The 27351-nt window shown below is 47.4% G+C and overlaps 2 protein-coding genes and 1 long non-coding RNA gene across 7 annotated transcripts in view; 2 read left to right on the top strand and 1 right to left on the bottom strand.

Moving 5' to 3' along the window:
- Nucleotides 1–14581, top strand: part of PLEKHH1 (pleckstrin homology, MyTH4 and FERM domain containing H1) — a 53562-nt gene extending 38981 nt beyond the window's left edge. The window contains exons 15-29 of one of the 3 annotated variants that reach the window (XM_032623276.1): nt 905–985; nt 1318–1500; nt 1895–2003; nt 2813–2925; nt 3554–3730; nt 4090–4187; nt 4684–4861; nt 5405–5560; nt 6588–6688; nt 7683–7824; nt 8969–9111; nt 9229–9358; nt 10900–10986; nt 11283–11429; nt 12366–14581. In XM_032623276.1, the coding sequence (XP_032479167.1) occupies nt 905–985; nt 1318–1500; nt 1895–2003; nt 2813–2925; nt 3554–3730; nt 4090–4187; nt 4684–4861; nt 5405–5560; nt 6588–6688; nt 7683–7824; nt 8969–9111; nt 9229–9358; nt 10900–10986; nt 11283–11429; nt 12366–12527 (2007 nt within the window). In that variant the 3' untranslated portion in view covers nt 12528–14581. Of the gene's footprint in view, nt 1–904; nt 986–1317; nt 1501–1894; nt 2004–2812; nt 2926–3553; nt 3731–4089; nt 4188–4683; nt 4862–5404; nt 5561–6587; nt 6689–7682; nt 7825–8968; nt 9112–9228; nt 9359–10899; nt 11430–12365 lie in introns of those variants that run through there. The other 2 variants (XM_032623278.1, XM_032623277.1) reach the window with 2 other exon arrangements.
- PIGH (phosphatidylinositol glycan anchor biosynthesis class H) lies at nt 308–22671 on the bottom strand. 3 transcript variants are annotated; one of them, XM_032623280.1, is made up of 6 exons: nt 22441–22671; nt 17972–18181; nt 17436–17519; nt 15157–15245; nt 13547–13640; nt 308–770 (listed from the first exon to the last, which is right to left on the bottom strand). In XM_032623280.1, the coding sequence occupies exons 1-5, from the start codon at nt 22618–22620 to the stop codon at nt 13550–13552; spliced, it is 654 nt and encodes a 217-aa protein (XP_032479171.1). In that variant the 5' UTR covers nt 22621–22671; the 3' UTR covers nt 308–770; nt 13547–13549. The 3 variants fall into 3 exon arrangements, with proteins under 3 accessions (XP_032479171.1, XP_032479170.1, XP_032479172.1); XM_032623279.1 differs by lacking the exon at nt 308–770 and adding an exon at nt 9674–9934; XM_032623281.1 differs by lacking the exon at nt 308–770 and having other exon boundaries at nt 12558–13640; nt 17436–17483.
- Nucleotides 22672–22771: 100 nt separating this feature from the next.
- On the top strand, nt 22772–24693 carry LOC116746739. The gene is made up of 2 exons (XR_004347858.1): nt 22772–22921; nt 24568–24693. It is a non-coding gene; the product is annotated as an uncharacterized LOC116746739 (long non-coding RNA).
- Nucleotides 24694–27351: the final 2658 nt, after the last annotated feature.

The raw sequence follows: 27351 nt of genomic DNA on the forward strand, positions 1-27351 counted from the left end.
CCAGGAGTGAGTGCTGGGCTGGTGGGTCACCTCCTGACACACAGCTCCTTTCTCCGGGAGGCCCCTCACACTGACTACCTGTGGGCTGAACCACACAAGGTGACGGTGAATGAGTGTCTGGAAAAATAGGGGTCAGTGTTGTTACAACAGCAGCTATTCTCGAGACAGGGGGAAAAGGAATGTATCGGACCCATTTTGAGGCCATTAGGAGTTGCCCTCACCCCTGCCTGTACCCACCACAGCTCAGTGTGAATAGTGGGAAGCTGTGACCTCGGCGAGACAGGTGTGGCCAAAGACTTATAATATCTCAGGCTGCCCTAAAGACGTTTTAATTAGGGCTCTTCTGGTTGCAGGGAGCTGAGAAGCACTTGTTAATCCCAAGAAAGGGGAAGTTAACAAGGAAGCGCGTTAACTAGGCCAGGATGCCGTCAGGAGTGATTGTGTGAGCAAGTTCAGTGCTTGGGGCTCTGCCTGTGCCGCTGCTTCCCTGTTCAGTCTGTGTTCACAGCCATCTCCTCTGCCCACGTGCAGTGTTTTTTACACTTGCCCAAGGCCTTCAGCCCACCGTGGCCCTTCCCTTCCGACTCTAGCCTCTGCAGATTAGCAAGTTCTCGTGATCATATTCCTGGGACAGGATATCTGGTTGGCCTGGTCGATCTTTTAATGGCAGGTCATACGAGGACGGATGGGGTGTCGCGTGGTACCATGGACGCTCGCTGTGAAAGGGCTGGTTCCGTTAGTAGAGAATCTGGGTGGCATCTGAGTTTGACCTGGGATTGACCAAAGGATCTGAGTTAGACCAGGGGTTTTGAGATCTGTCTCCCTTTGGCTTCTCTTTGCCAGTCCCGGATCTTCTTCTGGGGTCATCTGGTTCTAATAATGCTGGTTCATTTCTGGCCTACAGGTCAAGCATGGCCATTCCAAACTGGTCTGGTGTGCTCTTGTTGGGAGAACCTTCTACTACTATCGAAGCCACGAGGACAAGGTACTTCCTGGCCTCCCGACAGCTTCCCCCAAACCACGTTCCTGTGGCTCTGTGTCCTTATGGAAGGCCCAGCTTTACCCTCCACCCCAGCCAACCCCACAACAAGTACAGAGCTGGCTGGCCAGATCCCTCTAGAGTGTGTGACCAGTGTGCATGGTCCGCAGACCCTGCCTGTGTGGTCTGTCTGTGCTTCTCCAAGCCCGCCTCAGCCAGGGAGCTGTAGTCTCCCCCTCGTCCTTGATTCCCAGCCCTACAAGGCCTGAGGGTTCAGAGAGAGGAGACTCCTCCGTTCCCCGCTGGCCCTCCCATTCACGGAAGGCTCGTGTCCACAGCGCCCCCTGGGCCGTCTGCCTGTGCGGGACGCACGCATAGAGGAAGTAGATCGATCCTGTGACTCAGACGAGGACTATGAGGCTGGAGGGACCCGGCGGTTGCTTTCCTCCCACTGCACCCTTGTGATCCACCCGCCGGAGCACAGCCCCACCTACCTCCTCATTGGCACCAAGCACGAAAAGGTAAGGGAGGGGGCTGGGCCTCCATGGCAAAGCTTGCACCTTTGATTCTCACCTTCCTTCTCTCTTCTGAGCTTCCCCAGATTTGAATCTATTTCCCTCCTGGACATTTTGGCAACTAGTATTTCCTGAATGTTCCTTGTATTGAATCCATTCCCAGTGACCAACATCTCTGCACTGGGGCCATGAGATGGAGGGAACCGCAAGCTTAGGAACTTGGGTTCACATTCAGCCCATCCCAAGTCTTTCCTCTTAGGGACCGGTGGCCTTGACTTGTGCCAACCAGACAGGCTGACCCTCACCCTGGGCTTGGCCCCTTCAGGGAGGCTCCCTTGGAGCTCTTGCCTCCATTCTTCCCCAGCCCAGCCCCATCAGGTGGCTTTCCATCCTTTTCCAGGATACGTGGCTTTACCACCTCACAGTGGCTGCAGGTGGCAGCAGTGCCAAGGTGGGCACTGCCTATGAGCAGCTCATTGGAAAGCTGATGGATGGTGAGGGAGACCCAGGTAAGGCGAGGGTGGCCATCACTGCTGGGTTGGAGGGTGGTGGCTGGGTAACTGTTGGTCAGGAACCCAAAGAAAGCACTACCGTACCCTGAAGCTGTTTGGAGACCTTCTAAGCCACAGAAGGGCATTCCCGTCCCAAGCTCCGGGAGCCCTGTTTCTGGTGAGGATACCGAGGAGACCACTCAGTATCTGGGGCAGTTGTCTGGGGAGCAGACTTTCCGGTCACTTGGTCAATGTTTTACTTTGTTCACTGCAACTTTGATGGCTGGGCAGAGGGTTGAGGAAAGAAGGTGGCTGGTTAATCTATAGTTAGAGTTTGTTAATGAATGAAGCCTAAGTTAGGATCAGGCTAACTAAGCCTGGGGCCTTTTGGGGTCTTTATTTTGCTACTGATTCTCAGGACCCTGAGGATCCAAGGGCACCCAGAACACACACTGCTTTACTGCTGCTCCAAGGCTTGTTGGTTCCAGGCTGATATACGTTCCTCTATCCAGACCTAGCGCTGCAGGGAGAGGCCCTCCCCTGCACACGCACGCTTGCACTCCGACGTCCACGCCTTGCATTGGACGTTCACCCCTATTGCAGCCCCACGAGCAAAGCAGTAGCCGCCTTCCTGTAAGCCATGCTCGTGAGTGTGCTGAATAAATGCAGTGCACAGCCCACACTCTGTGGATATAAATCCAGCACAGCCCACGTGTCCCGACTGTGAAAACACCGTCTTCCCCAGAGATCAGGGTCGGGGTGCGGGGGAGGCAAGTTGCCTCCTCAGTGGTAACGGCTGCTGCTCTCTGGTGCTGTGCTCCGGGCAGATTCCCCCCTCTGGAGGCACCCCATGCTGTGCTACAGCAAAGACGGGCTGTACACCTCCCTCACCACCCTGCCCTCCGAGGCCCTGCAGACGGAGGCCATCAAGCTCTTCAAGGTAAAGTGGGAGCTGAGCCCAGGCCCACGGACTGGTGGCGGCGCCCTTGCCCTGTGCCCAGGCTCTGCCCAGAGCAGTTCTTCCCACCACGGTGATGCCGGGGTGGAGAAGACCTGTGCAGGTTAGGGGGGGAGCTCCTGGAGGGATCTGAAGAGGAAGGAAAAGAAAGTCCCTCAGGGCTCCCATCATGTCCTTTACGGCAGGGAGGCTGGAAGCTCTGGGACTTCATTCATGGGCCCTTGGGGAGCACTAGCGAAACGAAGAGCTGCCCTCCTGTAGTGAACAGCGGGAGAGGGCAGGCTTACGTTTCTTCTGGACCTGAGAGATTCTGGCCTATTTTAGAATATTCTTTGTTCCCCTCTGAATATTCTATCTTTTTAAAATATGAATATGTCTTGCTTATGTAATGGAAACATGTAGAGGAAAGATCCTGTCCCAAAGTAGCCTTCTCGGTAAGCGTAGACGTTCTCGAGCAGTCACGATGCCCCCTCCTAGAAAGGGCTGTCTGCCGTGAACCGGAGCCTTCCTTGAGCCCTGGGCGGGGGGACGGCCCAGTCCGTCCCCCGTCACAGAGGACGATAATCAGGGGGCTGTCAGTCTACCTGTGCCCACTGTCATTTCCCTGCAGTCGTGCCAACTCTTCATCAACGTGCCCGTGGAAGCGGCCTCGGTGGACTACCACGTGTCCCTGGCCCAGACCGCGCTGCAGGTCTGCCTCGTTCACCCCGAGCTGCAGAGCGAGCTGTACTGCCAACTCATGAAGCAGACCAGCTGCCGCCCGCCGCAGAAGTGCTCCCTCATGCAGGTGGGCGTCCCTGGGGCGGAACGGCCAACGGGAGCCGTCGGCCAGGGCTGCCCAGGACGTGGGAAAGGTGGAAGGAGGTGACCGGGCAGGTATCCTCCGAGCCTGGCAGCCAGCAGGCGGCTTCCGTACTCAAGGCTGCCCGGGTCCCGCTGCCCTCTCTGTGCCCCTTCTGGACGTCTGCACACAGGTTGTGTGATTGCGGCTCTGCACAAAGCCCGACCAGGCTGGCCATCCTGGTGCCCGCAGAAGGCTGGGGGCTGCGGTTCGGAGAGGGTGGTGAAGGCTCTGTAGCTCAGGACTGCGAAGGTGGTGGCACGGCGGACCCAGCGCTCAGCCCGCATTTCTTGTTTCCCCTGCAGTGCTGGCAGCTCCTGGCTCTGTGTGCCCCACTTTTCCTGCCTCAGCACCACTTCCTCTGGTACGTCAAACAGCAGCTCCAGCGCCACGCAGATCCCCGGTGAGTGCACGTCGTTTCCTCTGCCACTCTGGCACTACCGACTGGCATGATCTGGAGGGACGCAGGGGAGACTAGGATGGATCAGATCGCCCCGCCCTCTGGGGTTTGCACAGTGGTCACGTAGACTTTGCCCATCACCATGTACGCAGATGGGCACGTGGAGATCTGGGCACCCTCTACACACCAATCCATGTGTGTGTGGGTATTTAGTGGGGGCCCTCATGTGGAGCTACCGCGCCCCCAGATCATCCCCAGATTTGCATTCTCTGTTGCCATGTTTTCTGGCTTCTGCAGAAAATATCTGTGCCAGCAACCAGCAGCAGATAGGCCCCGAATGACCAATTAACACCCCAGACCAGTCTTTGGGGCTCGTGTCACAGCCTTCCAGCTGCAGGTTTGGTCCTATAGGTTACATGTAGGTAGGGAACCAGGGTGTCAAGGTGGTAGGGATGAGTGGATTCCCGGTTTTCCTTTCTTCCTTCGCCTGTCTTTTTAGAAATGAGACGGGCCAGTACGCCACGTACTGCCAGCGGGCAGTGGAGCGGACGCTGCAGACTGGGGAGCGGGAGGCCAGGCCCTCGCGCATGGAGGTGGTGTCTATCCTGCTGCGGAACCCCTTCCACCACTCCTCGCCCTTCAGCATCCCCGTGCACTTCGCCAACGGGACTTACCAGGTGACGGGCGACCTACCAGGTGACAAGGCTGCCGCGCTCCCTGGGCTGAGTCTTCTCATATTGCCATCCCAGAGGAGAACACCTTTGGGCCAGTGGGTGCTAAGCCTCCTTAGGCCCAGCAGATCTTAACAGGCAGACCAGCCAAAGGATGGGCCTGGGGTGCAGGGGCGAGTGGGGCCATTCGTGCCACTGTGGAGGGAGTACAGAGCTTGAATCACAAAAGTACTTCACTCTTTGGGGCCTGGGAAGAGGACCTTTTGAACCCACTACGTGAACAGGGAAGCTGACACACTGACCAAGAAAGTGGCAGGGGAAGGGCCTCCCAAAGAGTGACAGCAAAGGAGGAACGGAGCTTATGTGGGACTTCAGTTTATGGTGGGCGGGCTCCTCCCTTAAGCACTCACCCTCTGCATGTGGAAACCAGGCTTTCTTTGGCCTCTGTCGTCGCCCTCGCTCCTTTCAGCCATGCCTTTCCACCTCCCGGCCTCTGACCCCCCCACTAGCCCCCGTGGGCCCCTCTCAGGAGGTCCCCTCTCCCGGCAGGTGGTGGGTTTTGACGGCTCCTCCACAGTTGACGAGTTCCTCCAGCGGCTGAACCAGGAGACGGGCATGAGGAAGTCCTCCCATTCTGGCTTTGCCCTCTTCACGGACGACCCTTCTGGCAGGGACCTGGAACACTGCCTGCAGGGGAGCGTCAAGGTGATGGTCCCCTGTAAGCCAACTGAGCCACCTTGGTCTTCAGGATTTTGTGTTCCCAGCCTATTTGGGGCTGAGCCCGAGGCCAGCATTTCTGTGCCATCTTAAAATGTGCCCATATAGGCAGAGAAAAGTCGTTTGTGCCCTTGTCTCTGGAGAGAAGATCTCCACATCCCTCCCTCCCTCCCTCCCTCCCTTGAGAGGCTGTTCAGCTTCCAGAAGAAAAGCCGCTTCCCAGCTCAGGGTAGGAAGGACAGGGAGGCACTTCTCAGCAGCAGCCCCACCCGGGCGGAGCCTGTCTACACACATGCGTAGACAGACAACTGTACACCTGGACCCAGCAGATGTTGTGTTGTACGCTGGCAGCTCACTCTTACCCAGTCTGCCAGGGCCCGTGCTGTGCTTACAGGTCCCACCAACTCTAAAGAGGTAGATCCTTGTGGTACTTCTGTGCGTAAAGGCCCTTGAGTGGGATTCGAACCCTATGTTGCATTAGGGTCTGGGGTTAGAGCCGCAGGGCATGCTGGGTGTTTGTGGGATGTGCTGGAGCACTTGATGAGGATGAGGGCTTTGGCTGCAGTTTCTGCTTTCTTTATGGCGCCAGGACAAAGGCTCCTATAGTCTTTTACCATTGCCTGGAAAAACTATGCCCGGGCATCTGTAAGGCTTTGTTACACAGTAGGCCTCCGGTTATATTTGTTGAAGAGAATGGCGGTCGGTGGGAGGGAAGTGGAGCCGGTGATGAGGGGCCATGGTTTTGAACTGGGGCCTGCCTAGCCTCTGGGAGGCCCCCTCAGATGTCCAGGCAATGGCGGCAGCATTCCATGGTTTGCTGCCCATGCCATGCTCAGAGCTACACCTCTGTCTGTGAGGCACCCTGGGTCCTGGGAGCATGAGGCCCCGCGGGTCAGCCTCCTGATGGAGGACAGTCCTTCAACTCTGTCCTGCTGTTCTGCCCGAGTCCAGCCCTGACTGGACCTTGTTCCCTTCATCAGGGGCTTTTCTGACTTTCCTCTTTTGCCTCATGCAGATCTGCGATGCCATCTCCAAGTGGGAACAAGCCCTGAAAGAGCTGCACTCCGGAAAGTCTGAGGGTGGCACACGTGTTGTGAAGCTGATGTACAAGAACAGGTCCTGGGCACCACTGAGGGGGACCAAGCCTGAGGGCTGCTGCTGGGGTGCAGCTCATCACTCCCCCAGCTGGAGGCCTGTCCTGCACAGGCAGGGCGCCCAGATATATAACACTGCCTGCTGGTCAGTAGCTGGAGGCCCAGGCTGGCTCTGCTGGCCTCTGTGAGACCCTGGACAGCTCAGGCTCTCCGTCCCTGTACTGTGTCTGCACACTCACACATGCATGCACACACACACACACACACACCCCTGCCCCCCGAACAGACCAACTTCCTCAGGTGGCTGCATGTGTTACATTAGGAGAGGAAGATTTTGTCTGAGCACTAGATATTTAAGACTAAAGAATAAATTGCTCCTGGGAGCTTCCCTGGTGGTGCAGTGGTTGAGAGTCAGCCTGCCGATGCAGGGGACGCGGGTTCGTGCCCCGGTCCGGGAGGATCCCACATGCCGCGGAGCGGCTGGGCCTGTGAGCCATGGCCGCTGAGCCTGCGCGTCTGGAGCCTGTGCTCCGCAACGGGAGAGGCCACAGCAGTGAGAGGCCCGCGTACCAAAAAAAAAGAATAAATTGCTCCTATATACCAGTTCCAGGAAATACAGGAGAAATCCTAACTTAATACCAATTTGACTAAGAAAATTCCATCCCAGTACGTCTCCAGGCAGATGATTTCCATTAGTCTCTTGGAATCTTAACTCATTTAGTTTCCTAATAAGCTATGATTCCAGGTACCAGATTCCCCTCACCAAATCTAGTAAGTCTTAATGGTGAATTCAGAACCGACCACATGCTACTGTTGCTATGGGACCTGATGGCCCTCTATCTGCTCTGTGTCATGCTTGGTTAAGTTTTTCTGGAGGCAGTGGAAAATAGGCTCACAGATGGTATAAAAAGAGTAGTTTCTTTCTTTCTTTGTAAATCAAGATAAACAGATGCAGAGACAGCTTCATCCGTTTGGGATCCCAGCTGAGCCCTGGCTTCTCACTCTCTCCCCTGTAGGCTGTACTTTCGGAGTCAAGTCAAAGGGGAGACAGAGCGAGAGCGCCTGCTGCTTGCCTCCCAAACTAGCGGAGAGATAGTGGCAGGGAGGTTTCCTGTCAACAAGGAGCTGGCTCTGGAGATGGCTGCACTGATGGCCCAGGTAAGGTTCTGTCTAGGAGTCAGGAGGGTCAGGAGACGTCTTGGACTCACAGGTGGAGTGCACCACACAGGCTGAAACAGGAGATTCTGCGGGTCCTGAGGTGCCAGAGAGGGCGGGCTTGCTGACTCCTTACCCAGCAGAGTGCCTCACTGCAGATCCAGGCTACGTGCAGAACTCTGGGCGTGGAAACCAGGGGCCTGGGTTTGAATCCTAGCCACCTTCCCGCTATGAGATCTTGGCCAAGTCACTTCACTTGTCTGTGCTGTAGTTCCCTTTTTCATATCCCGAAAACAAAAATACCTCCCTACCTGCCCCGACAGGGTTGTACTAAGTGTAATTTCCTAGATAATGTATGTCATATAATGTATGTGGTTAAGTGTGTACTTACAGCTGTCAAACATTGTAATGAGAACTAGGAAAAGGAACACACATTCAGACTTTGACTCTTCTATTACCTTTAGGAGGCTGTCTTGCCAAAGGAATCTGGGATACCTTCATGGTTCCCGTAAGAAAGAGTCTGGATCTACATGCTGGAGAGGATGGGGAAATAATAACAGTGGACCTTTAATATAGTAACACGTATTGAGTATGCTGTAGAGGGCCCTGTGCGAAACATTTTATATGTAGTACCCTATTTAGTTCTCACCCCCGCTTTATAGATGAGTAAACTGAAGCTCAGAGTTTAACTTGATCATGGTTTCAGAGCTGGTAAATGGCAGAGCTGGGATTTGAGCCAAGTATCTGACTCTAATGGCCACATTTGGAACAGTCAGCTCTACTGAAGGATCTGTAGCACCTTCAATCCTGTATCCCATATTTTTGGATTAGGAGCCAGAATTTCTATAGTGTTTTCCCTTGTCTGCCACTAATTAACTGTGTCTTTGGATAAGGCACTTAACCTCAGCTGCAAAAGGAAAGTTGATCTAGACAATCTCTAATATTCTAGGACCCTAAGGTTGTTTCTCTAGTGTCTGTGAAACTTGAGATAAAGGGTCTGTCTGTACACAAGAAGTGTTTTTTCACATCCATTCACACCTCACCAATAAAGGGATGAAATAATGGTTTATTTCACCTCTCTCAGCAGGCCCCCAACCCCATTCACGTCCAAATTCCTGATTTGTCCTTCCATGTGCTTCTACCACAGGTAGAGTATGGGGACTTGGAGAAGCCCATCCTGCCAGGACCTGGGGGCACACCCCCTGCCAAGGCTCTGCATCACCTCCAGCAGGTCCTAGACAGGTTCTACCCAAGGCGCTACAGACACGGGGCCCCCCTGGAACAGCTGAGGTAGGCTGCAAGGTCTTGCAGGGAGTCACCGTAGGGAGGCATGGGCTGCAGAGTTGGGGAAAACCTCAGAGCTGCAACAGAAACATGGCACCATCTCTCTCCATCCGTCTAAACCAGGCACCTGGCAGATCAGCTGACCACAAAGTGGGCAGCACTGCAAGGCTGCTCCTCTCCTGAGTGCATCCGCATCTACCTGACAGTGGCCCGGAAGTGGCCCCTCTTTGGTGCTAAGCTCTTTGCTGCTCAGGTAAGTGTGGGTGGTTTCCAGCCGAAGGAGTGGTTACCACACCCTCAGGAACTAAGTTTCTCCTGGATTCGGTCATGTTTGAGCCAGTTCAGTCTGCAGCGCCCACCCGCAACCACTAGGGGTCACTATCTTTCCACCCATTTCTTGCCTACTCCAGCTTTCCCCGGTCCAGAGCAGTTGTGACTCATTGCTTTCGGGCCAGGGTTATTTCTGGGCGATCCTTAACTTTCCTTTATTGACTTCTTTCCCAATCCTACCCTTGAAAAAAAAGATAGGGTCAACTAATCCACAACAGAGTTCAGACTTGATATGATGTTCCTCTTGAGAATGTTTTTATTTTTTAAAAAAGTTTGAAAGAACAACATGTAACCTAAACAAATACATCTCTGCTGACCTGGTGCAGCCACAGAGGGATCTGACTACTCAGGCACCAGTTAATTTCTCCTGCTGGAAGGCCAGGTGGCTAAAAGTAATTTCAGATGGAACTTTTCTTCACTGGGTATCTGGTGTGCACGAAACTTTGTACGTAATCACACAGAGTGTCCTATCCTCAAAGCTGGATCATGATCCTGTTCACTGAGGATACAGATTAGACAACAGACATTCATTCATTCAACAAAGAATTATTGAGCTCCTACTATATCTCAGGCATTGTGCTAGTTGTCTGAGGTGACAAGAGGTGAGCAAATCAGACACGTCCTCGCCTTCATGGAGCTTCCCATCTAGTGGGGGACGTACACACTAATCAAATATTCACACATACACTCTCTCTTTCTAAATATATATATATATATAAAATATATATAATTTTTTTAGAAGCTGTCACAAGTGCCATGAAGTTTTGAAAAGTACAGGGGTGTTATAAAGGCATATAACATGGGGGCCCACTTAGTCTGGAAGGTTGGGAGAAGCTCCTGAAAAAAGGGACATGTCCATCTCTCTCCCCAGCCTCCCCAGGGTAGGAGAGACAGGAAATCTAGATTGCCCTACTGCAGCCCTGGCAGTGAAAATTAGCCATTCTAGGACTTATCCACCAATAGTCATTTTTCTCCCTGGTAGGGCCTAAAGCCCTTGCATTATTGTTTTCCTAATTATTTTACAGTCCCCAGGAAATTGGTTGAAGCAGGATGCAGCCTGAACTTAGGAGGGCCTGTGGGTGGAATGCTGTCAGTTTCTGAGAGCCAGGAAAAAACAGCCTGTTCTCCATGCCTGTGACAGAACAGCCGGGGCTGGCCTCTGTTCTGGAACAGGAACAAAGTGTACTGTGTTCTGTACCGTGGCAGGATGGGCTATAGGTACTACAAGAAAGTGATACTCGGGGTTGTTAGTAGGTGGCCAGAGCCCCAAGCCAGGTGCCTCCTGCCACGTGCAGCCTGTTTACTCCAGCATGCTATACAAATACCATCTTCTATGTTTTCCAAAAGAAAAAAGTTGGAAATCACTGCCTAGCAGATCCCTGGATGTGCCTTCTTCCTCAGAAAGCTCTAGTGGTTCAGAATCCTTAGCGGTGGATGTCTGATGGGATTTTCCTGTTCCCCCAGCCTGCACAGCTGTCTTCCAAGGAGAACACTCTGGTGTGGATTGCGGTGAATGAGGATGGTGTCAGCATCCTGGACCACAACACCATGGTACGGGAGGATGAGGGCTGGCTTCCTGACCCCTCCTTCTCCTGACAGTATCTTTTCTCCTCTCTGGACTCAAAGGGCTGAGCTAAGTGACCATGGTTTTCCTTCCCCCACCCCCTGCCCAAGTACTGCTGTCCTCTAGTCTAGACACAGCTTGTAGACATTCAAAATGTAGATCTCCAAAGTGTGACCACTTCGGACTTCTCCCTTCCTGGTCTGGAAGAGACCGGGCATGCTGGCTCCTAGCTCAGGAGGCAGGTGGAAAGTTTTTCCAGAACTAACTGGATCTTTCCCCACAGCAAGTGCACGTCACTTATCCCTACTCTTCAGTGATGACCTTTGGTGGCTGCCGGGATGACTTCATGCTTGTGATTAGATCCATTTCAGACCAGAGCTCTGTAAAAGGCCACATTGAGAAGCTGATCTTCCGGATGGCTGCTCCCAAGGTGGGTCTGAAAGCTGCTAAAACATTTTACCCTGCTGTGGTCTGATGAGATGGGCTCGGAGCTTAGAAAGGAAACTGGGGTTATGACAGTACTCTAGAAGGGCCCTGCCCCAAATGAAACTTTTGGCCCTATCATCAGTACCCCAGAGGGTTCAGGTGGCGTCTCTGCTGAGCTGGCAGGTGGGGGGGCTGGCGGGAGAGGGAGCTCACTCTGGTCCAGCTACTCTGCGCTCCTCACGTTACCTTCCTCTGTTCTGTCAGCCATAGCACCGGACAGGCTTGAGTGGGGGCCTTCTTGCTGCTGTCGTCCTTGCAGCAGGCCCAAGTGTTCTTGCCTTGGGCTCTGCTGTCCCGGCCCTAGTCACAAGTGGGACACTCCGAACATGCTCCCCCTTCCCTGGGGTCTTGAAGAAGGTCCTAGGAACTGTTCACTTTAAGGGCCTTGTTCCTACTCAGTACAGGAAATGTTGATGCAAAAAATAACAATTGCAGAGACTCTGAAACCAAAGTTCTGATTTATAGTTCCTGGCTCCCTTCTGAGCAACTGGAAACCCTGTTGTTTTAACCCTAAAGCTGGAGTTCGCCAAACCACCTCCTCCTTTCAATACTGTCCCTGCCAAAGGAGAGGCTATACAGAGCCTTTCCTCCAGGGAGGCTGCCTTGCCTTGTCTTGGAGACAGCCAGGGCGGAATGTTGGTCCTCCTGTCCTCAGGAGATACTGGGCACCTCAGGACCTCCAGATGCCTATTTCACAAAGCCTCTGAGCCTCACAGGAACCATCCCCTTTGGACATTTCCTCCCGTGTGGGTATTTTAACTTAAGGGACAAACTGAAGCCCAGGAAGCTTATATAACCAGTGCAACAGCTAGTGAGTGCGAGAGTCAGGATTCAAGCCAAAGCCAGTGTTCAATTCCTTTGTTTCTCTTTCTCTCCTTAGATTGCAGAGGTGACCTTCATCATGGCTAGCTACATGAACCACTGCTCCACAACCGTGGACCCACCCCCCAACCCGCCTGCTGCCTGCCAGCCATGGGAACTGGATGGACGACAGCTCTTTGCTTCTGTTCCATGTGCTGCCAAGGGGCCAACGTTGCTGTGAATATTCCTCCTACCCCTTTCCCCACCACCACCTGGTGCCTCTGGGATTAGAGAGATGTATTCTTGGGTGCGATACTACTGTGATGGGTCTAACAGCCCCCTGCAGCCTGCCCCAGTTGTTCTGTGAAATGTGTATTTCAGTGTCCATGAAGCCTTTACTCTCTAGGTGCCTTATAATGTTTCAGGGCCAACCTTTAAAAATCCAGACCCAGTATAAAAACCACTGTTTTCATAAGAATACTGAGCTCTGGATGCTGCCCAATTCTAGAAACAGATAGGGATGGCCCACTGTTACTGGTTACTGAGGGCATCAGTGCTGTAAGTCGGAATTTCCTGCACTGCTACTCTCAGGGAGACTAATATGTTTATGTTGTGTACGGTCCTCATGCAGGGGTTTATACTTGAAGTTTTCCCGACATCCCTGAACAGGGGAGGACTAGAATTTCCAATTCCCCTGAACTCCAACAAAAGCTTAGAACTCACTAAGACTGGACTTCCTTTCCCATATGGGAAAGGTGTTGGCAGGGCTGGAGAAAAAGGAGGAGACTCACCTTTCCCCTTCCCCTGGTGCGAACGAGGAGGCATTGGCGGTGCCCTTCTGGGGCAGTGGCACCTGTCTCTGCAAGACAAGGCGCTATTCCCCTGAGACTGAAGCTGTTCTCCCTCATACTGGACTGTCAGCCCAACTGGGTACAGGCAAGGGCAGGGGCTAGGTCCAACCTGACCTCTCCCTGTCTCATTTTAACAACTGGACAGGGCTCAGTGAAGGCTGTGCTTACTACTGTAGGAGAAGGTGGTCGCCGCTTGTCCCCCTGCTCTTTGAAAAACTAAGCAAATGCATTCTGCTTTTTGCTGCTCTGTGAGGCCACCAAAGATGAGTCAGAAACAGAAGACACCCCTGCAGGCTCGTGGGCCTGGATTTGCTCCTTAAGACTTCTGGCGAACTTGCGCTAGGAATGTTTGTGGGCAGACGCACATATGCGTTATCTGTCCTAGCCTGAGAGCATCAGTTGAAAGTACCTTTCACCTTTTGTCTTCCTGACGATGCCAATATGCCCCCATCCCCGAGTGAGACCTTCTGTTGGATGCAGAGATGATCCTGTCTCCGCCCTCCCTTAACAGGAAAAAAAAAAAAAAAAAAAAAGACGAAAGAGTTCATTTATACTCTGATTTTCCAACATTGAGGAAACTTTTATTTCATAGCTCTACGGCAGTCTTATCATTTTTCGATAAAGTGCCAAACAGACTATATGGGTTTAGCAATAGCATCCAAGAACCAAGCCTTTAACCGCAGCGAAGTGTGTGTGTGTTGCACACTGTGAAAACTGCAAGGCTGGAACTAGTTTATCTGAACCTCAGCTGCTGTAAGCTTCCCCTCTCTCACCCATTAAACTGACAAGCATGATGAAAAAAGCAGCACATCAGAGTGTCTACCTTTTTTAAAGGAACTTGACTTTGCCAGGCTGGCAATCTTACAGCTGCCTCCCATTTCTGTTCCTGCCTTTCCCCCAGCATTTGGGATTTAGCTGAGACATTTCTACCTCGAACAAGTCACAGGTCCCATGTCCCACAGGCTCCTGAATAACCCCTCCAGGGCTGGTGTAAAAAGCAGAAGTTACAGCTCTGGTTTTGTAATATCTTGAGTGTGTCTAAGGCAAATAAGGAATTATCATCTAGCCAGGAGTTAAAAAAAAAAAAAAAATCCCAAAGGAAAAGCAAGAATGGAGCTGTGTTCATATTGAATTTGGGGGTCAAGCTATTTCCCCCACCCTGTCTTCTTCCCAACCCTTCAGGAATCCTCCCTTAGTTTATTAATTTTATATAGAAGAAACTGCCTCATAAACAAAGGCTTCTACAGTATGTATGTTTATCCTTCTTTAACATGTCTGGGAACCAAAGTCAAATTTCTGTCTGGCCTTTTATCTCACCTCTCTTGGCAAAAGAAGTTTTTGAAACCATAAACAATGCTGAGTAACAAGAGTATTAATGTGCTAGACACCCGTGACTGAAATGCCATGGTCGTGTTTGTCAATAAAAAGCAGCTGTCTGAACCAAGCAATTGTGTATGTTTTGGAAGGAGATCTGTTTATTAAGAGAATCATCATAAATTAACCCTGTACAGAACACAGGAGCTAAGTGGACAGAGAGTAGTCTTTTGTAGGACATTTCTTCCTACTGACCAGCCCCTGAAGGGCTTGCTTTTTCTCTTAGCTTTTATACAGGGGTACTGTGCAGTTGAAAATTATCTTTCTCAAGAGATCTGATGTCAGTTTCCCATCATCTTGCTCTACAAATTTCAACAAAAAGTAAACTTGAACGTGCTTAGGAATATCACAAAGTGCTCTTCGTCAACATTACTCCTGACATACTGTTTCGAGGTCTCCCCTCAGGTGGTAAACGAAATCTTACAAGGGGAACACTAAAATACACATAAATACTTTGCTCAACATCACACAGTAAGTTAGGCTTCCAGGCACCTGCTCTACGGCTCTGAGATCCACCGCATCCATACTGGTTCCTAGGACTGTGCCCACTTGATGGTTTAAAATACAGAAAATAAACCAGCCACTGTGGCTTAGGAGTCATCTCCTCTGGAAAACAATACTGGCCTTCTAAATGCTGGGACTCACAGGCTCGTTGATGTGGCTTTCTGGTGTGCCAGGATGTCCTGGCAGCTTCTGTACACTTCAATCAAGCAGTCCAGCCGGGGCTTGGCACTCTGAATTCCAAAGGGGAGAAATGCAGAGACAAGATGAACGTAAAGTGCTTAGTGGTATTGTGTCCATGTGCAACCTCAAGCTCTCACCCACGACCAGGGGGGTCTAAATGGTACAGGTGTAGGCTTCAGAGAGGCAGAAGTTCAGGCCTCACAGCATTTTGCTAGGAAGAATCCCTAACCAGGCCCACATCCCAGCCTGTGAACTGTGGAAGCAAGAGCTCGAAAGACAGTTTTTAATCTAAATTTCACGACCTCCACCTAAGACAAAGCAAGAAGAGTAACAAGGACAGACCCTCTTGGGAAGTATCACAAGCTGCGAAGCAGTTCCCAGAGACAGGAAGGGCAGTTTAATATGTAAATATTGAAAATTATTTTGTATAATGAAATATAATACAACCAAATGAAAAGAAAAGCCACAGAATGGGAAAAATATATGGGGGAAAGCATATTTCATAACAGTTTGCTACCCAAAATATATAAATCGTTACAATGCATAATCACTATCTAGTATCTACTTGACTAATAGAGGAGATGGATAGTTTAAAACAGAAAATACTGATAGGTAGTACTTACAAGGAAATATGAAAAGTCTCTTTGTCATTTAAAGAGACACAAATTTAATAACTCTAAATTCCTTTCCCTACATACTAAACTAAAAAATAGCTAAACCCACTGTTAGCCAAGACTACAGGAAAACAAGTACAAATTCGCAAAAGTATAGTAAAGTTGTCCAATCTCTGGAGCCAAATCTCAAACATGATTAAAATCTATGAAACTATTCATAAGCTTTAATAAAATAATTTTGAACTATAATGCAAAAGAATTTTAGCTTAGCTTCCTTAAATCCTTTGAAAAAGGAAGGGCAGTGAGGCAGAGTTAACTGCATACATAAATACTTTACATACCTATAAAATAATTGATTATAATCATGTTTGTATAAGTTTTGTGTTTTTTTTAATTTTTTAACATCTTTATTGGGGTATAATTGCTGTACAATGGTGTGTTCGTTTCTGCTTTATAACAAAGTGAATCAGTTATACATGTACATATGTCCCCATATCTCTTCCCTCTTGCATCTCCCTCCCTCCCACCCTCCCTATCCCACCCCTCTAGGTGGTCACAAAACATTGAGCTGATCTCCCTGTGCTATGCGGCTGCTTCCCTCTAGCTCTCTATTTTACATTTGGTAGTGTATATATGTCCATGCCACTCTCTCACTTTGTCCCAGCTTACCCTTCCCCCTCCCCGTATCCTCAAGTCCATTCTCTAGTAGGTCTGCGTCTTTGTATAAGTGTTTTTTTGTAAAAAAAAAACAAAAAATAGTCTGAACATGATTTCAAAAGCTAGTAAATGAGGTAGCTAAATAAACTGATATTTGACATGATATAATTATTTAAAATAATAAGTATAATGGCCTTTGTAAATGCATGAAAATACGTATATTAAAAAAGCAAGGGGGCTTCCCTGGTGGCGCAGTGGTTGAGAATCTGCCTACCAATGCAAGGGACACAGGTTTGAGCCCTGGCCCGGGAAGATCCCACATGCCGCGGAGCAACTAAGCCCGTGCGCCACAGCTATTGAGCCTGAGCTCTAGAGCCTGCAAGCCACAACTACTGAGCCCACGTGCCACAACTACTGAAGCCTGTGCGCCTAGAGCCCGTGCTCCGCAACAAGAGAAGCCACGACAATGAGAAGCCCACGCACCGCAATGAAGAGTAGCCCCTGCTCACCGCAACTAGAGAAAGCCCACGCACAGCAACGAAGACCCAACTCAGCCATAAATAAATAAATAGATAGATAAATAAATTTATATATATATAAAAACAAGACACAAAATAGTGTATAAAAGTCTGTATAGATCAATAGCATCTATGTAAAATCGCGTATTGGCAGACTGACGGAGTCAGAGCAGATGAATGATGACCTACAGGCAGAAGTTGCTATATATATGTTTTTATCTCTAAAATTTGTATAAATTCATAATATTTCTGAAAGTCTTATTTGCCTCAGAAAGGAATTTCTGAAATAACTAAAATCCTAATTCTCAGTAAAAATACCCCTCAGGTATCCTCAAATACTCTTGACAACAGAAGTTCACATTCCTACTGAACATAAGAAGCCGTGGATATGCAGACAGGAGGGGAAAGGTAGAGGATTTCTTTGCAAAAGAAACAAGTATTCTATGCTCACCTGGAAGAGAGGTACTACTTGGGATATCCCATGTGGTTCCACTGGATCCTTCAATAAAATGCAGAGGTAGTAAATCACCTTCTGCTGTAAGAAAATAAACCAAATAGCAGAGATCTAAGTAAAATTCAGTTTTCTTTCTCAAGGGAAGGCTTAAAACTTTTTCATACACTTGAAAAAGAATGCATTTGAAGTGAGAGAGAAGTATATTCTCATTCTTTAGATTAAAAAAGACAAAACAACAAGCAGAGATGACTTTGAAGCAGGGCTAGAAAATAAAGATGAAATGCTGACTCCCTATCCATAAAAACCTATAGTATCTCTTTAAAAATAAAGGACGTATGTTTTCAATACAAGTTTCACTTTTATGGCTTAAGGACATGTCAGCCAAAAAGAAAACACTACAGGTACTGGAACAGAGAGCCGTCAAGTTTAATTCTGTGACATCAGTTACGTTACCTATTAAGACTCAGTTTAGATCCAGGCATACCCCATGGGCTGCCTCATCCAGAGAGGCCTGTAAGGACTTAAATACTTACCATGTAAATAGCCTCATTAATGACAACATCGTTCACCTGGCCCATCTCAATGAAGGTGGTGCTTTCTTTGCCAGAGGCGTAGGATGAGGTCATCTGGATGCCAAGGGAATCAATGATTAACAGAGTCTCGTGATCAATCTTCACAAAATGGAGGTAACCAAGCAGGCCTAAGAGAGTGATGAAGATGGCAGCAGAGAGGATCATGCTGTTCTGAAGAGAGCCAGACACAGGCGGTAAGGTTACCAAGTGGTCCTCCACATGTAGCTCTGCTATTTAATAAGTCAACTCTAGGCAAGGTGGAAAAAAGCCTTTGTTCTGTTGTGAGGTGAACAGATGGGAAGAACGTGCACGGAGGAAGAGGAAACTACTTTTACTTGGGCTCTGTAGTGCTACGAAAGCATATGATAAAATACATCCAGACAACAAATGGATAGGTCTCGGGAGGTGAACCTCCATCAGCAAAATACCCATCACACCGCTTTCAGAGATTTTTCTTCCAAAATTGCAACTTAAGGACTCAGATCTTCTCTTCTCATGCTCCATCAGTAAGATATGTAGGAAAATCGCAGACTGGAGAGTAATAAAATGCTTAGCACAGTGTAGCAGATAATACTCAACAGCCGCTCCTCCTTCCTAATAGAAGTTGGAGGCAATCATGATTGGTTCCCACTCCTGCCAATGATTGGTTCAGAAATGGACCTATGACACAACTCTAGCCAATGAGATGTGAGGAGAAGTCGGCTGGAGGGGTTTCTGGAAAACTAAGTCCATCTCAAAAAAGAGATCTAAGGAAGAGAAGGCCCCTTCATCCTGAGGTTTTGATGCCTGAAAACCAACTACGTGGCCTCTGCCAAACCATGTGGAAAGCTAGGCTGAGGACAGGTAGAGTACATCAAGGGCGGAAGAGCAGTAAGATGAAAAAAGTAAAGTCAACAGAGCCTCTTAAGCCCTCTAGAGCCCTCCTTCGCCCTGACTTCTTGTTTTGTTAAATAATAAAGATCTTACTATTTAGGGCTCTTTTAGTTGTTTTGGGTTGTGACTGACTCATGTGTTAAGGCTGACTGACTAGATGAAATGACTGATGTGTTAAGGGCCCCCAAAATGGTATTTACTTCTTTGATTCTAAGACACATCTACAACCTTTTAACATTTCTGAAGTTGAAATGTGTTTTTCTATCAAGGTATGTTTCTTTCATGTGGCACTGTTTTCCCTTTTTTTTTCCAAAAAGCTATTTAGAAGGATGACACAGGAAAAAAATCATCGATGATCTAGAATCAAGAGACTCACTAATTTACGACTGTCATTCCTTGAGCATAGGAAGTGTTTTATTAATTTTTGTTACTGACAAGATACCCTCTTTGACCTAACTCTAGTCAAGCTCTTCTAAGTGCTGGACCTTGGTGTCCATTCTTGTTGGGCCTGCATTGTCCAACAAGTTGTAGCAAGAATCTTGCTGAGTTTAAAGAAGACCCTCACCCTTGGTATCTAATCACCGTGGCCTGCCTTCAGCCAGAATCCTGTCAAATCAATTTACCCAGAATCCCCCTTTACCCCTGATGTTTCTTTTTAGTAATTTTCCATCCACTGACCCCTGACCCTGCTCCTTAGCTATACATTTCCACTGATCCCTGCTATATTTAGAATTGAGCCCAATTCAATACTTAAGTCTCTTTTCTCCCATTGCAATAGTTTCTGAATAAAATCTGTGTTTACTGCTTTAACTACTGACCAGCTCTGGTTTTCCTTGAAGGTACCTTTCGACTTCTTTCTACATAACACATAGTTAACTGTTAGATCAGGAGTCTGAAAACTATTTGGGCCTGTGATATGTGTTTGTCTGGTCCACCTTAAGCTAAGAATGTTTTTTACGTTTTTTAAAGGGTTGATAAAAAGAGAGAAAAAGAAACAGAAGAATCTGAGACAGAGACCTGAAAGCCTAAAATATTTACTATTCGACCTTTTAAAAAAAAAGTTTGCTGGGCTTCCCTGGTGGCGCAGTGATTGAGAGTCCGCCTGCCGATGCAGGGGATGCGGGTTCGTGCCCTGGTCCGGGAAGATCCCACATGCCGCGGAGTGGCGGGGCCCGAGAACCATGGCCGCTGAGCCTGCGCGTCCGGAGCCTGTGCTCCGCGATGGGAGGGGCCACAACAGTGAGAGGCCCGCGTACCGCAAAAAAAAAAAAAAAAAAGTTTGCTGACCTCTGTGCTAGGAAATTACTTGTTGATTAACAAATGAAGGATGGAGAAATCTATGTGCTGGGTCTCTGATGACCCAGAAATATCTACTTTGAGCTAATTAAATGTCTACTATCTAGTACAGTGTCTTGTACATAGTGTGAACTGAATAAGCATTATGGAAGAATAGAGAGAGAAAATTCAGTTCTGGCCCTTACAGATTTATTAGAGGCAAGATTAACATATATAAAATACTTTTGGAGAATACTATGATTCTGACTAGAAGTGACTAAGACAGGATTAAAAGGATTAAAAGACAGGATTAAAAAGAGAGAGAAAGCCAGAAAGAGAGACATTAAAGCACACAGGAATATCCTATGAAGACTTCCAAGGAAGCAGGATTTAACTGGTGCAGAGGAGGTGGTGGTTATTGACAAATATACTCAGCTGAGAAAAGGAAGGGGGAAGGACATTCCAGGTTGGAATAAGTAAGGTAAAAACCTAGAATTCTAATAGAACTGTGAATTCAAAAACTGGGAGGAAAGAAGGGATGAAGAACAGTATATACTTAGGGGATTTGATCCATATCAGCTTTTCTATAAAGTAATCCCTGCCCAAAACTTCATTACCCCTGCATTTTTTATACTTCATTTTTCTTTCTGAAATTCTATCTAACAGTTCAATATTCGTTTTGGGTTGAAGTTTAGCCACATGTTTTAATGAATTCCTTCATCAGATTTCTTCTCATCCTAGCTGAGATTCAGTAATTAGTAGTTTTGAATAGGAGGAAAGATAAGAAATTTTGGTACACAGAGCCCTTAAGAAGTGTTGCAGTGGAGTTTAAAGGAAGATAAGGTTACCGAGCCCTGGACATTTGTTGAGGGTAAGTGGGATATACCAGGATGAGAGAGGTGAGTACAAAAGGGAGCTGGCGTAAACACAAACTTCTATTTAAAAATTTTGCCTAAGCAAGCCCCCCCGCAATGAGGAGACATCATAGTATAGTGGGAAAATAATGGTTTCAGAGTCAGACAGCCCTGGGTTTGAAGCCCCAGTATGCCATTTACTAGCTTTATCACTTCGGATAAGTTATTACTCTTTCTGAGTCTTGGTTTTCTTCTAAGGTTGAGATGAGGCATTCAGTAAAGCAGTTGGCACTCAATGGGCATTTAATAAATACCTGTTCCCTCCTCCTCACATGACTACCTGACCAGAGCTCAGGCTAGTATTGATATTCAACTATTTTATATACGAAATCTTTCTGGGGGGAGGAGGAAGGACTGTCTTGGCAACTTAACCATTTTGATTGACTTATGAACAAACTTTTAGATACAATTTGGTATAACTTAGGGCATATATTTTGCATATATCTATACTACTAAATTACCATGCTCTGAAATATGCTCCAATGGCAAAAAAAGCAAATGGATGCAGTATTGAAAATAATACCCAAATTATAGAAATAAATAGCCTTGCTGTATTTCAGCTCTGGTCAGACCACTCCTGAAATAATATAGTCCACACAGGACACTAAATATGAAACTAAATTCATCCTGAAAAGGGCAATTAGGATGACTCCTTTTATTTTAGGGCTGTCACAATGCTACTACATGTGACCCTCACAATGCTGTGAAGTTGGTGTGGCAGATATTAATTCCATTTTAGAGATGTGAAAACTGAGGCTCAGAAAATAGGAATGAGTCTGGAAATTGAGCACAGAAACCACTCCTCTCCGTAATTTCACAATTCTTTAGAAAATACTTGAAGTTGGGTAAGGGATTTGGGGGGGGGGGGGCGGTTAGATTGCCTTGAAAAAGAGAGATTAGGAAGAACTATCAAACAATTAACTTGCACACAATTCTTGTGATTTATGGAGGCAAAGACAGTTTCTAGAAGACTGTAAAAGGTATTGTTAGCAGTGATTCCTCTGAGGGGTTAAAGTTATGGATGAGGACCTTGGAACTGAATTACTACGAGCATGTACTACAGAGAGCACATGGAACTTAAAGTTTTAGGCTGTCCTGCAAGGGCTAGATGTATGCTGGGTGGAACCACGGAGCAGAGCAGCGACCCAGGAGGGGGATAAAGTACAGGAGCAGAAACTTCACTAAACGTAAGGAACAGAGCTGTCCAGCAGCGGAATGGCGTCCCCAGAACCAGCGAGTTTCCGCCCTCCAGGCCCTACGATCGCAGGAGGGTCCGGCGAGAGGTCTGGGCTCGACCCTAAGGCCCCAATGAGCCTTCCAAACCCGAGACCCCGACTCAGATCGCGGGAAGAGGCCGGCAGGCCTTACCTCGCAGAGTGTGAAGAGTCCGTAGGCCGCTAGCCACACGGTGCAGGTGACAGCGGTGAGCGAGCGCAAGGTGATCCGAGGGCAGCTGAGGCTGAACTCCAGGCAGGAAGGGGAGTAGAAGCGGCGCTGCAGGGCCAGGCGGCCGCCGCAAATATCTGAGAAGCTCTGCTCGTCCTCCATGGCCGGCTCGCCCACACCAGGCCGGGCCGCGCCGCTCTAGCGCGCCCTCCAGCGTCCTCTCGCCGGCTCTGGACTCACTTCCCGCATCGGCGTTGGCCACGCCCCGCCCCAGGCTGCGCGCAGCCGCAGTTTCGCGCCGACAGCAGCCAAGGCTCTCTGGGTTTTCCACGCTCGGACCTCCAGAGATTCGTGGGGGGCCAACGTCTGAGCGGACAGATTAAAACCGCTATTAACGTGCTTTCGCTCTACAAACTGAGTTTGATTTCCAAGCCAGAGTACGCCCCAAGGAGGCAGTCCGCAGGTATTCGTTCATTTCACTCATTCATTCATTCTTTCTTTCATTCCGGTGCCAGCTAGTTTTAAGTGCAGGGGCTGCTTGGGGACATTCAATGGGCAAGTAAGGAAAGTCTCTGGGGAAAGACATCAGAGCCCCAAGGATAAGGAGCCAAGACTGGTCTCGGGATGCTCTGGAGGAGGAAATTGCCGGGAAGGCGGACCAGGAAAGACAAAGCCCCCGAGGCTGGAACAAGTTTGGCTTATTGGAGGAATCAAAAGGTCAGAGAGGCCGACGCATGGGGAATGCAGTTGGAAGTTGGGGAGGTAGGTAGGGGCCAGATCCAGGAGGGTCTTGTAGGGCCCGTAGGGAGTTTGGATTTCACTGTCTAGTTTTCTCTCCCAGACCACTGTGCAGAGCATTGAGAAGGCAGACAAGTCCTGGCTGGGAGGGTTAGCAAGAGGGGAAGATGCAGAAGGTATGGATAATAAAATTACTAAACTCATGACTAATAGTGACCTGTGGGTTCCCCTTTTTCTTTTTACTTGGGATGTGGCCCAAGAGTGCCTGTGTGGCCTGTTAAAAGAGGTATGGTGCTTCAGCCCTGAGGCAGCATCGTGTATTAAAGAATTTGTGTATAAAGATAAATGGCATAAAGGCCTCACCAACTTTGTGTTCCGATGAAAGTCAGGTTCAGTTTCTCCATCTTCATCCAGGATTTTGTTTTCCTTTTTTTACTTTTCCTAAAGGATTTTCTTCAAGCATTGTTTTGTTTTTCCAATTTTATTTTTATACCCTGAATCTTACCAAGCAATACACCCCTTTTTGTTTTTGTAAATATCATGCAAAAGTGATGTTTGCTTATTGTGGAAAATTTGAAAAATACAGAAAAGAAGAAAATTTTTAAACCATCTGTATTTCCACTACTCCGAGATAAACAGGGTTGATGTTTTGGGGAAACCACCAGGCCTGGAGTTCTTAACTTGCACTTCACAGATAAAATCAGAGTTTCATCTTTAGTTTCATTAACTTATAATTGAAATTTAATATTTCTTTTGATTATGAATTAGGCAACAAACCAGTTAGTATTAGCAATACTTGTGATTTTTGTCACCGATAGAAACCACAGATATCTTTATCTCACAATAATTATCTCAAAATGTCATTTCCACTCATCACTACTTCAAAATTGCAGTAATTATTCGACCAACTACTAGATCTTCTAATTTAATGTGTCAATAGAGACACCTATTACCGTAAGACATTTTTTAAATATTTTGATAACAGTATTTTAATTCAGTTGGTTTTCTTTGAAATCCTATGTATTTTATTCATTTAAAAACATTATTGTGATAAGGGGTCCATTAGGTTTACCAGACTTACAGAGGATCTGTGGCACCAAAAAAAGTTAAGAACCTGTGCAGGCTCAGAAGTTTCACAACTCTAGAGTCATAGAAAGAAAAAAAGATACCTAAATATATTTAAAGTACTTAATTTTTTGAATATTAAATTATTATATTAAATACCACATTCTAGGGATAAATAGTGTGGTAATATAATTCTGAAGTCTTTATAATCACTTTGCTCTGTCAGATCACAGTGTCATGGTAACTCGATTACACAGTTTGGCATCCCAGTAGAAACTGAAATCTATGTATTTGCTATTTACTTAGATGCCGCCTGGGATATGAAGCAACAAGTTCTCATGCCCATGACCCTGTAAACACAGCAAGGAGTGATTCTTTCATCTCTCAATGCTGGACTTCAGAGTATTCACAAGCCTCAAAAATTCGGTGGAATATAACAGCAAGGAAGGGCAGGCTGATGAAGAGAACTTAGACTTAGCAATTGGCAAGTTTCTCCGAGGAGGTGTAATATCTTTTTGCAGGGTCATTAAAGGAGTCTCACAGCTAATTCCCTCGTGAATTCAGTTGTGGAGAAGCAGAGAGAGGAAGCATGAGAAACATGTACTCTGTATTTGTCAAGGCAGGCTAACTGCTACTAAAAAATTGTCAGTGGCCTAACACAAAAAATGTTTGTTTATTGTCTGTCTACAGTTCCACTTAGGTGCTTGTGGTCAGATGACCCATCATTTCTGCCAAGTGGTGATTCAGAGACCCAGGCTCCTTCCATTTAGTGGCTTCACAATCCCTTGGGGCCTCCTCAGGGTCCCATCCATTGGATCCTCTACATCTGGCTAACAGATGAGGGGCAAGCATGGAGGATCATGCATGGGAGGGTTTTAAGGCCAAGTCTTCAACCCGCATTCCATTGGCCAGAACTCATAAACATGGCTGTACCTAACTTCAAAGGAGGCCAGGAAACATGGTCTATCAGTATGCCCAGTGGGGAAAGAAAAATGATTTGGTGAACAACTGGGCATACACTTTCCAAAGAGTTGTGACTACAGAACTAGGAAATATATTTGAATGCATTGAGCATTGTGGTGGCAATATACAGGATTAATCTGACCTACTTTTGATAAAATGGGTACTTATTTCAACTGCTGAAGTTTTTCTTGGAAGCTGAGTGTCTGTGAACAGTAAGAAAAAAAAATCTAGCCAAAGAATTCAGTTAACTTTCGGTACGCGGGCCTCTCACTGCTGTGGCCTCTCCCATTGCGGGGCACAGGCTCCAGACGCACAGGCTCAGCGGCCATGGCTCACGGGCCCAGCCGCTACGCGGCATGTGGGATCTTCCCGGACCGGGGCACGAACCTGCGTCCCCTGCATTGGCAGGCAGACGCTCAACCACTGCGCCACCAGGGAAGCCCCAGTTAACTTTTTATTTTTATGGCCCATGCTGGATTCTTAAAACCCTTCTATAGAGCTTTCTTTTAGTACTTACACTTACAGATTGAGTAGTTTTTCTAAAAATACTGTCTTATACTGTAGTTTTTATTCTATTTACTTTTTTTATGATATAGCATTAGTGATTATTGCTACTGTGTTAACTGAGAGTAGGTCTTCCTTAGGACCACTTACTTGTAAAAGTAAAGGCCCATCTAAGTGAAAAGAAATTCCAAATAAATAGCCTTTTAAAAAGATAAATATTGCCAATTATACTTCAGTTTTTAAAAAGCCAACAAAAAGAACTAAAAAGCTTCTTGCAAGTTTGTGAAACTGATCAAGAAATAATTTACTTTGCATAAAAAAGGTAAATATTACACATTTCATCTTGTTTAGAGTTCCATTTTGGCTTATCTATGTAGTGTGGATATACCTCTTTATGTAGCTTTTTTAGTGGTTGCTCTAGGTATTACATTATATATATGAAACTGTTTTTTAAAAAACTCAGTCTTCTCCTGTGTTTCTCCTTTATTCTCACCCTGCTACCACACTTATAACACGTCTGACACCAAATGTTGGAGGGAGCGGGGGGGGGGGTGGTTCAGGTCGCACACCAAGGACAATTATTCTCTGTGACACCAGCTCAGTATCCTACAATTTAACTCAATTCTGATATGGTCTACCTGGAGACAGTGTCAGATCCCACAAGTTAAGGGCTCAGTTTCATGAGACTGCTCCCCTCTTGGCTACAAATCAGAGGTTCCCATGACCTCCTCTCCCTTGGATTCAATTATTTGCTAGAACAGCTCACAAAACTCAGGGAAACACGTTTACCAGTTTATTATCTAATAACAGATATGATAAATGATACAGATAAATAGCCAGATGAAGAGATATAGAGGGCAAGGTCTGGGAGGGTTCTGAGTGCAGGAGTTTCTGTCCCTGTAGAGTAGGCGTGCATCAACCTCACGGTATGTGGAGGATTCAACCAATCTGGACACTCTCCAAACCCCGTACTTTTGGAATTTTTATAGAGGCTTCATCATGTAGGCATGATCAATCATTATGTCCATTTCCAGCCAGTCTTCCCTCTCTGGAGAATGGGATGGGGGGATAGGAGGTGAAAATCCCAAGCTTCTAATCATGTCTTGGTCTTTCTGGTGATCAGCCGCCATCCAGGATCCCACCAAGAGTCGCCTCATTAGAATAGAAGACACTGCTGTCAACCAGGAAATCCCAAAGTGTTTAGGAACTTTGTGTCAGGAGCCAAGTCAGAGACCAAATATTAGAACAAAAGATGCTCTTCGTGCTCTTATCACTTAGGAAATTACAAGGATTTTAGGAGCTCTGTGCCAGGAACCAGGGGCAGAGACCAATATATAAACATATATATATATTTTTTTCTATTACCTCACAACCACTATCACAGTCTACTGATATCAACATTTTACCAGTTCAAGTGAAGTGTAGAAAGCATTCCTCCCTCTACTCTTCCATATTTATAATTGTCTTAATATTTCCTCTACATTCATTGAGACCCACATCAGACAGTAGCATAATTTTCACTTCAACCATCAAATGTAACTTAGAAAATTTAAGAGGAGAAAGAAAGTCTACGTGTTTACTAATATTTTTGCTCTTTCCATTGTTCTTCCTTCTTGATGTTCT

Source organism: Phocoena sinus, chromosome 2, assembly GCF_008692025.1.
Source record: "Phocoena sinus isolate mPhoSin1 chromosome 2, mPhoSin1.pri, whole genome shotgun sequence".
Lineage (NCBI taxonomy): Eukaryota > Metazoa > Chordata > Mammalia > Artiodactyla > Phocoenidae > Phocoena > Phocoena sinus.